At 35.1% G+C, this 10,658-nt stretch overlaps 1 protein-coding gene across 1 annotated transcript; it reads right to left on the minus strand.

Annotated features, from left to right (window-relative positions):
* Positions 1-9,441: 9,441 nt before the first annotated feature.
* On the minus strand, positions 9,442-10,379 carry LOC121248173. The gene is made up of 2 exons (XM_041146553.1): positions 10,169-10,379; positions 9,442-10,052 (listed from the first exon to the last, which is right to left on the minus strand). The coding sequence occupies exons 1-2, from the start codon at positions 10,330-10,332 to the stop codon at positions 9,692-9,694; spliced, it is 525 nt and encodes a 174-aa protein (XP_041002487.1). The 5' UTR covers positions 10,333-10,379; the 3' UTR covers positions 9,442-9,691.
* Between the last annotated feature and the right edge of the window lie 279 nt (positions 10,380-10,658).

A 10,658-nucleotide genomic window follows, 5' to 3' on the forward strand; every position in this document is an offset into this window, starting at 1 on the left:
TTTTTAGAAAATTAAATTTATTTTTAATTAAATTACATGATTATGTTGGTTGATTAAATTTATTATTTTTTAGATTATCCAAGAAGATTATGTTTTGAAATTTTTAATCCATATTTAAATAGCAAAACAAAAAAAAGGTAATAAAACAATAGTACATGAGGTGTAAAAATATCTATACGTAACTTAAATGATAATATTAAATTTATAATATTGAAAATTAATTTTTTTTTTTCAAATTAAATTATGTCTCTATACATCAAATTGAGAATATAATATTATTCTATACATTAAGTGATACTCCAAAAAGTATCATTATTTCACAAAATGACATATTCATAACAAAAAGTCGTCTAATAGTCAATTTTTTTTTAAAAAAAAAATATCATTACTCTAATCTGAACTTTTGTTATCCAGTTTCTTTAATAAAAATATAGAACCCTAGTTATAGATGAAATATTATTTACCTTTAATTTTAAAACTAATTAAAACTAGATAATTAAAAGATATATTCCTATTTTTTATTAGATTATACTACTCATCATCTCACACCACACACTATATATATTTTAATTTTTTTATTTTATTCCTATTAAACTAATTCAATTATTCGACTTATTATCCATATACCACATATATTATAGGAAAAAAGAAAAAGTGTGTGGTGTGTAAGATGTTAAATAAAATTATATTATTTTTTATATTTTATTTTTATATTTAATTGACAACTGTTTGATGCGAAAAAAGAATGGCAGTTTTTCCTTTTAGTTGGAGTTCACAATTTCCTTTGTTCTCTCTCTCATTTCCCTATTTTGGATTAAGTAGCATAATGATTCTCCTCATTATTGGCTTCAGATCAGTAACGGTAAATATAATTTGAATCCGACGAATTACTTTTGAATAAGAGAACTGTTATAAAAATAACGAGATTACAAAAAAAAATTTATAAACTAACATGATTTTATGGGATCAGTTAAATCTACTTTACAATAAAAATAACTTTACAATCTGACGTATCACGTCAGACCACGTCAGTTTGTAAATATATTTTTGTGTAATTTGTTTATAACTAAAGTATTTTTTATTAATAAGGGTCGTGCTACTGCACGCCCGTAATATACCCATGAAGCTTACCGCTGAACGTCCACGTCACTAATTTTTATAAAAAAGTTAAAAACAAAAAAAAAAAAACAAAACAAAACAACAACGCAAAATCGAGCATTGAATGTCTCCCTCCCTACCTGTGCCTGAATGAAGTCATTGTAATGGAATCAAATCAAAAGCCTCAATTCAATAATTGTCACTTCTTTAGTCATTAAGTAAAAAAGAAACAATCTATTGATTTCATCAGTAACCTTTCCGGATCAACTATCATTTTCCTTTCACATATGGAGCTTTACTTCACGTTTTGCCTTGATACCAGATATTTCTTCTTCTTCGATCAATTTTAGGATTCAGATGCTCCCAAAAAATAAATGACAATACAATAACTTGAAAAAATACTTGAGATTCAAAAGATCATCCAGAGAAATGATGAACTTTGGGGACAATCGATCTCTACATGCATCTATATAGAGCAACAAATTTTGCTATTTCCATTCATCGATTGCTTCAAAAGGGTAAGGAGGGAGGCGAGGGCATGTGGAATGCTTTTAGGGTCTCAAATGTTTTATTCCGTATTTTTTTTAACTACTGAAGTGATGTGGCACGCCAACTCTAGCGATAAGGGCGTGGTAGCATTCTTAAGGCATACTATCACTATTCTTTAAATAATTAACGAGTGAATTATCATATTCATTTCTAATTCAATCAGATGCAAAACCTATTAATCTTCAAGTTTGAGAAAAGCATCCTCACCTCCTTAACACCCTTATCGACAATATTTCGTAAAAATTTGTAAGAGGATTGACTCATCTTGAAAGAAACTTTGATTTCAATTAATTTAAATATGTATTTTTTCGAGATTGTAATTCCACCACCGCCAGTAAGGTAGTGGCTCTCAATAGTACTTAGATTACTCTTAGATGATTTAATATATACTAGATCTTGAGTTTGAGTCAAAATATAAATTTACCTTAAACTATTAATATTAACTATTTAAAAATTTACTTAATTATGACGGAAGTATTGTAGTTGTGCTCGTATAAATATGTTAATTTTGATCGCCTCCTCCTATCATTTTATAATTTTATTTAGGTAAAAACTAATTGTGTTATGGACATGTTTCACACGATTGCCCGCCACGAACCTGCACCAGGAGAACCAAAAAAAGGATTGAAAGTATTAAACACCTCTGATGCCTAAGTCAGATTGCGAATAATTGAATCTAAACATTAGAACGAATTACCTCGAATGTGAGTTCCCTTCAATATATATAGAACATGGGATAAAGCGATAAATCTTATGTAACAGTCCAGTCCTCTAGTTCAACCTCGACTCGAGGCCCTTATTATTTGAATGGTCAGTTATTTGATAATGAATGGTTATCTTAGAGGAGATTTTGGACCTATATCTCACTCTGATGTGTAGAAAGTTTGGGTATGACCTTATCTGTGAGTTTGGCAAGATCCATCATTAATATATGAATCGATCGTTATGTTGTGCTGATATTGGTTAGTGGACGCTACATTGGATATTGGGCTTTTGAGGTGAAGGGGCTGGCCCAATTGTGAAGAAAGATTTATGTCATTCCAGTTTGAAATTTCGAGGTTAAAAAAAAATCCATAAAATCTATATTCGTCAAGAAAAAAGTAAAATTATCCGTTAGGAATTGCGTTGGGTTACTTCCTAGTTGTGGTGCAGTGTGGAGTGTGAGCAGTGGAAAGGGTATGAATTAGGGCCACACTTTATGGTAATCTTATTGCTACACGCATGAGGGAGATTCGGTAGATACGTTGCGTCAAGTCATCGCGCACTTTATAAAGACGTAAAATACAAACAAACAACCCAAATATATGTTTGACAAAACTATGAGAGACATAGCAGAACTCTTTGTTGACAAAGCACCAAAACGACAGGATGCCTCTATAGAAACATAAAGTAGAGGAATAATGAATTGATTTTCCACTAACTCTCGTGGTTCAACTGTACTCTTCATTTATAGAAATTAGTCAGTGTTTTTATCAAACACGTTATATGCAATTGTAAATCTAGACTACAAGCAGTTAAGTTGAACTCTATTAGTACTATGTTACAATCAGATAGAAACAGAACAGAAAATACAACAACAAAAGATAATCTTCTTGTTATATGCCACATCCTTTCTCCTTGTGTATGTCATTATCTCTTTGTGGCTTTGTTTTGGTTTAATTTGAGATGGATTTTGTTTCAATACGCCCTTTCAAGCTCAATGATAGTATAGTGACATTGATTTTTTCTCTTAAAAACGTAAACCGTTGTGATGGAAGAGGTTTAGTAAAAGTATTAGCCAGCTGATCCATGCTAGAAACAAATTTGAATTGTAGTGCGTCGGAGGCAACTTTCTCGCAAACAAAATGAACATCAATTTCAATGTGTTTGGCGCAAGCATGAGAAACTAAATTTGCAGTGAGGTATGTGGCTCCGATATTGTCGCACCATAGGACCAAAGGGTGTTGAAGAAAGACATCAAGTCCATGCAGTAGAGATTGAAGCCATGTGAGTTTAGAAGCGGCATTTGCAATGGCTTTATACTCTGATTTTGTACTTGATTGAGAGATTGTTGGTTGTTTTCGAGAGCTCCATGGGATGAGGTTAGAACCAAAAAAGACACAATAACCACTTGTAGACTGACGATCATCTAAGCAACCTGCTCAATCAACATCTGAGAATGCATGAAGTTGAAGGGAGGAGCTGCGCTTGATTAGAAGTCCAAAAGCTGGAGTGTTGCATAAATACCATAGAATGCACTTCATGGCAATCCAATGGTGGACTATAGGTTTGTGCATAAATTGGCAGACTCGATTTACAACGAATGAGAGATCTGGACGAATGAAAAAAAAAGTACTGTAGTAAGCCAACAACACTTAGATGAAGGCCAGAATCATGAAAACCTTCACCAGAAAATTGAAAGAGCTGGCCGATGGTGGACATTGGCGTTGAGGCTGGTTTTACAGAGTGCATATTAGTCTTTTGAAGCAAATATGATATATACTTCTGTTGAGATAGAAGAAACCCCTCTAGATGTATAGAAGCTTCGATGCCTAGAAAATAGTGGATTGGGCCTAGATCCTTGAGCTCAAACTCGGCTGGTAACTCATAGATTAGGCCCAGTAACCAGAATATCATCTAAGTAGAAAGTAGACCAGAAAATAAATAAGATTCATCATAGATCCATAAATAAATAGTGAGAAGTCAGACTTAGAGTTAGGTGACAAATATGATTTAGGAACAATGGATGGAAAAACCTAGTTGGTTGTGACATAAACACATCTTCTTTTAAATCCCTATGCAAAAAATCATTTTTAACATCTAATTGTCGAATGTTCTAATTGTTTGTCATTGCAAGAGATAGAATGACACAAATGGTGATAGGTTTTACAATTGGATTGAATGCTTCACTGAAATCAATCCCAAATTGTTGGTGAAAACCTTTGGTCACAAGACGGGCCTTGTAGCGATCAATTGTGCCATCAATCTTTCATTTGATCTTGAACATCCATTTGAACTCTACCTGGTTAATATTGGGCCTTAGAGAGGCCCATGTGCCATTTTTCATCAGGGCCGAAAATTCATCATTCACGTCCTGACGCTATTTTGGGTAACGTACAGTTCTTGAATAACATTTGGGCTCAAAATCATATGAAGTAGAGTGTGTACGAAGGCTCAAGGTGATGGGTAGGGAATGAGGCCTGGAAATAAGTGTTTGGGCCAAATGATATTATTATGGGCCCCTGTGACAATTGGGGTTCGAAGTGGGGGAGGCGGGATGGGTATTGTTGAGGGTGGAGGATGAGGTGTTGATTGTTGTGGGCTCAACGTGGTAGACTCAGAGAAGGGAATAGGTGGGGAAAGTGTGATAGTTGGGGGGAGAGGAGTTTTTGTGGGAAGTGAGAGTTGCGGTTGAGGTGGTATTTCGGTAAATGGAAATTGAGTTTGATCAAATACAACATTTCGGGCTATGTAGACTCAATTGGAAGCGACATGGAGACACTTATAATCACGGTGATGCATGCTATAGCCAAGGAAGACATATTTTTGTGACTAGAATTGAAGTTTTGAAGTGTTGTAGGGACCAATGTGCGGCCAACAAGCACAATTGAAGACACAAAGAATTTTATAGTCAGGAGCATGTTTGAACATAATCTCAAATGGAGACTTGTGATGCATGACAGGAGAGAGTAATCGGTTTATGAGAAAGGTGGTTGTGAGGAAGGTGATGTCCCAGTATTTGTGCGGTACGGAGGAGGTAGTTAAGAAAGAGAGACCCATCTCAACAATGTGACAGTGTTTACGCTCCACTGTCCCATTTTGTTGATGGGTATAAGGGCAGGCCAACTTGTGAGATATTCCAAATTTGGAGAAGACAAGGGTGAGTGGTTGAAACTCATCACCCCAATCAAACTGTAAAGTTTTTATTTTATGATCAAATAGATGTTCAACATGAGTTTTAAAAATAAGAAATATCGATAGAACATCTAGTTTATTTTGTAAAGTAAAAAATCAAACAAATTTGCTAAAATCATCAACAAAGAAAACATAGTACTTATTACTACTAGCAAATGTAGTGGAGGAAGGTCCCAAAACATTGGTAAACATAAGTTCTAATGGAAATGCAGAAACCGAATGGGGATTGGGAAAGGGAAGAACATGACTCTTGCCCATTTTGTAAGCATTACATATGGACTAACTTTGACGACTATTGTCTACGGATAAATTATGTTGAGAAATAACTTGACGAATAATACAAGCAGAGGGATGACCGAGGCGTTGATGCCAATTGTTGAAGGATTTACAAACACCAAGACACGCAGATGGTGATGAAGCTGAATTGGTAGAGGTGAGAGAATATAGGTCATTTTTACTATGGCCGTGTAGAAGAGTTGCCCCAGTGGTTGGGTCCTTAACACAAAAATAGTGAATGTGAAATTCAAAGTAACCATTATTGTCACAAGTAAATTGGTGAACAGAGAGAACGTTTTATTTATTTATTTGATGAGCATGCAACAGATTATTCAATTTAAACTGATGATTACTAAATAAATGGGCAGAGCCAATGTGATAAATATTCAAACCTTGGCCATTGCCGATATGAACTTGATTCGGGCCAAAGTAGGCAAAAGCTTGAATGTTGAGATTCTGAAATTCAGATGTCATATGGTGTATAGCACCTGTGTTCGGATAACAAGAGAGATCACTAGGATATTGAGGGGTGGCAACATAAGCAGATATGGAAGGTTGATCGTCATAGTTGTATGAGTGATTAAACCTGTGGTAGCACTTGAGAGCTGTATGACCATATTTATTGCAGACCTGGCATAATGGGTGATTGTTGGATGTAGGGATGGAGTAAGAAGTAGGGGTTGTCCACAACCATGCCCCCTGCCGCGACCATAACCAGATGAGGGGAATCGTCGATAAGAATTGGAGCCGTCAGGGGAGAGGTGAGAAGGAGTGCCACGACTCTAAGGTGTGTGAGTTATAACCTGAGCTAAATGAGTGCCAAGATCAACTATAACGATCTGCTGTTCAAGCTGCAGTTCATGGGTTAATAAGTAGCCATAGAGCTCATCAAGAGTCATGATTTCAACCCGTGTGGCCACATATGTAACAAGAGAATCATATTCAGAGCTGAGGCCAGATAGAAGATAGGTGGTAATCTCAAATTTCGAGAGAGGATGACCAACAGTAGCAAGAGTATCAGCTAGGAGTTTCACATTTTAGAAATAATCAGCAATGAACATGCTGCCCTTTTTAATGGTGAAGAGTTGTGTGACCTGTAATGTACAATCCTAGCTTGTGAGTGAGTTGAGAACAAAGTTTCAAGCTGTTTCTAGACATCTCAAGAGGTGGTGAGGCCCACAATGTGGGACAAAATGCTTTATGAGAGGGAAGAAATGATAGTGCTAAGGATGATTTGGTCTTGTTGGACCCACTGAAGATGTGCAAGATCGGGTATGGTGGTGTTTGGTGTATGTTGATTGGGAATTGTGGGAGGGGTGGGGAAATTGATCCATCCAGATAGCCAAAGAAGTTCTGGCCATGTAGATAAGGGATCAATTGCACCTTCCACAGGAAATAGTTCTCTCGAATGAGCTTTAAGGTGATGACATGGTGGAGGTTAATGAAGGAGGAGGAAGGAGTGGAGGTGGGCGGTGTGATTGTAGAGGAATTGGAGGAGTCTGCCATTGGTGACGTTTGTCAGTGGCTCTTGATACCATATAGAAACATAAAGTCGAGGAATAATGAATTGGCTTTCTACTAACTCTCGTGGTTCAGCAGTACTCTTCATTTATAGAAAGCAATCAGTGTTTTTATCAAACACATTATATGCAATTTAAATCTAGACTACAAGTAGTGAGTTGGACTCTGTTAATACTCTATTACAATCAAATAGAAATAAAACAGAAAATACAACCACAACATATAATCTTCTTGTGATATGCTTCATTATTTTTCCTCGTGTTTATCCTTATCTCTTTGTGGCTTTGTTTTGGTTGAATTTGAGATAGACTCTATTACAATAGCCTCTAAGAAGAAGAAATCTCCTAGACCAGACAGGACAAGACAATTTGTATTTGTATAAAGAAAAATCTCATACACACACGATCCATCCATTGTTGCATAGAGTTGACGCACAGGTAAATCCATTTAATATATGTGATTCTTGCATTCAATCCATTAACCAAGCTGAGCTACCATGTTGCAATGCTCAGGCCTTGTTTGGTTATAGAGATGAGAAGAGATGATATCAAAATTGAAAGTTGAATAAAATATTGTTATAATATAATTTTTTAATATAATTTTTATTTTAAAATTTAAAAAAATTAAATTATTTATTATATTTTATGTAAAAATTTTAAAAGAATTGTAATGATTATATTGAGATGAAATATCATCCCCTCCTCTCCAAAATCAATCCATGCTTCAGTCTTTTGAAAAGTGAAAAGACTGAATGAGGAGGCCACCCAATGCCCATTATGTCATTAGAAGGAAACAATTATTTATCTATTCATGGGTTGGTTGGGCTATAAGATATATATATATATATATATATCTATATAAACCATCCACATTTTGGAGAAGCCTTTGCTGCACTCATAAATGTAAAGAAAGCCATATGCTAAGTCAACTGGTTAATAAAAGATAATCTTAGAAAGGTGATTCTCTCCTCATTGCCTTTCCAAAATAATAAACTATACGACAGATTAGAGCAACCCACAGGGACAATAGGCTCGGACTGTAGACAGATATTGGCAAACCATCCCTAATAAAAGTTACTTCACGTATCCAGAGGCACGTATAAAATGGCGCACAATCTAGCAAAGTAGGCTACAATAATAAATTACTAAATGCAATGACAACTATCCCGATTTCTTAATTACCAAATATTGTAGTTAAATGTGACAGTCCCCTAGATCCCCGTTACCTGTATTTTTTTTTTTTATCCATCAATCAATGTATGCCCTTGTCGGCAGCTCAAGGCTGCTGGCATTTTTCTATCTTGTCTTCATTATGCTCGAGACTTTTGACCTTGTGGACAATATACATGTAATATATTGATCATAACATGTCTCTTTGCTAATCATAACAACCAACGAATTACATATATTGCTAATGTTTCTCTTTGCTAATCACAAAAGCAGGCCAAACTTGTTAGTTGTTAATCACTTATACTGTACTAAGACATATCTATCCTATGCTTTCCACTCTTTCATTTTCTGTTCAATCACAAGGCTTGGCATTTGTCTTCTTTTAATTTTGTTAATTTTTATAACTACTCTTAATTCATCTTATATAATCATTACAATTTTCACAAATTTCTACATAAAATAAAATAAACAATTCAACTTTTTCAAATATCAAATAAAAATAATATTAAAAGTATATATTTTAATAATATTTTATTCAATTTTTTAACTTTAATCTTAATTCATCTTATCTGATCTGTAAAAACAATTGAGGAAGATGCAGCATTCGATTTCGTTAAACTTCCAAATCTAACATTCATGATAACTCATCAATGATTCAAATTCGTGAGATGATACCTATTTTGACACTAATTGTTAAACATCATTCAAAAATTAAAAATATTGTTTGATGCTAATATGATTAAACCTTTAAACTAAAGGAGTCAGGAGTCAGATAATCAGAAGGTGGATCAATGCAATGCATGTGCAGGGGAAATGCTGCATTAACAACCTGAAGTGAACCTCGGCTACTCAGTGCATGCCAATGTTATAGAAATCTAGTAGTGGGAGTACTTCCCTCACTTCCAAGAATTTCAGCCCCAAAAAGACAAATAAATCAAACGAAGTCCATTCACTAATGGTCAGATTTTGTAAAAAGAAAAAAAAAGAAAATTGCATTAATTATGGTTTTCGAAACAATAGACCATAAAAGCAAATGCAAGTTAATCCGTAGGTGCACAAGAGAACACGAGTGATTTCGATCCATTTCTTGATCACCCACGTGAGCAGGATTCTAGAAAGCCTAATGAATTGTTTTCCGACAAATAAGGGAACGGAAACTTGTACGTAGTACTCCACGAATCCTTCTAGGCTAACAAAGCCGGGGTTTGGTTCGAAATACTACTTGAACTGGTCGATCTGTGAGGTGGGGAGGCCGGAGAGCCGCTTCTCAGAAAGCTACCGCTTCTATTCACAGAGAGTAAAGAGCAGGAGCCCTTGGAATTGGATAACTTCTTCGAAATATTGAGCCTAGGTTTGGAGGAAGAAGCCATAGGAGGGCGTGATGATCTGTGACTCTGGCTCTTCCCTAATCCCACATAGCTTTTGCAAGACTTCAACTTCTTGTTGTAAGGGTGCTCGATCTTGACAAGATCCTCCATGCATTTCACGTTTGATAGCGAAGTAAATGACCTCGACTTCCCATCGTAATGCTTTGAAAGCCCCCTCCTACAGACCCAACATGACATAAAATTCAGGGAAAAAAGCTTCAAGACAGAAAAGAAATCAGAAAACATGCAATATATGACCCAATTAACTTGAAAGATTTAATGCAGGGCTCTTACTTGATGGGAAGTTGTTGAAGGAGCGAAGACAAGTCATTCAAAGACCCAGTTTCAAGCTGATCCGAAGAAGATGAGTCAAGATGATGACGATGATCTTGAGCTCCCTGCTCAGGCATGCTCATTTCGTGCTTGCTCTGTGGCTTGATGATAGCAGGGCACTCCATCCACGGAAAGGAAACGCGTATGTGATTTTCTACAAAACATAAACATAATTGATAAAGAGAGTTTGGTCCGGAAGATAAGACTATAAATATAGCTATATTATTTTCGATAAATTACGAAATTAAACTGCGCGTGAAAGGTTGAATTTTTTATAAATAAGAATGAGTTTGAGATAATAAAATGAGTTTTGGATGTTAAGTTAGATGTTAAGTTAAGTTGAGTTGAATTTAATTCTTTATAAATAGTAATAAATTAAATAGTAAAAAGAATTATATAAAATCTATTTAAATTGTGTTTAAAGTGTATTTAGATATTAAGATGACTTTAA

The sequence above is a fragment of the Juglans microcarpa x Juglans regia genome, chromosome 2D (assembly GCF_004785595.1).
Source record: "Juglans microcarpa x Juglans regia isolate MS1-56 chromosome 2D, Jm3101_v1.0, whole genome shotgun sequence".
In the NCBI taxonomy this organism is placed as follows: Eukaryota; Viridiplantae; Streptophyta; class Magnoliopsida; order Fagales; family Juglandaceae; genus Juglans; species Juglans microcarpa x Juglans regia.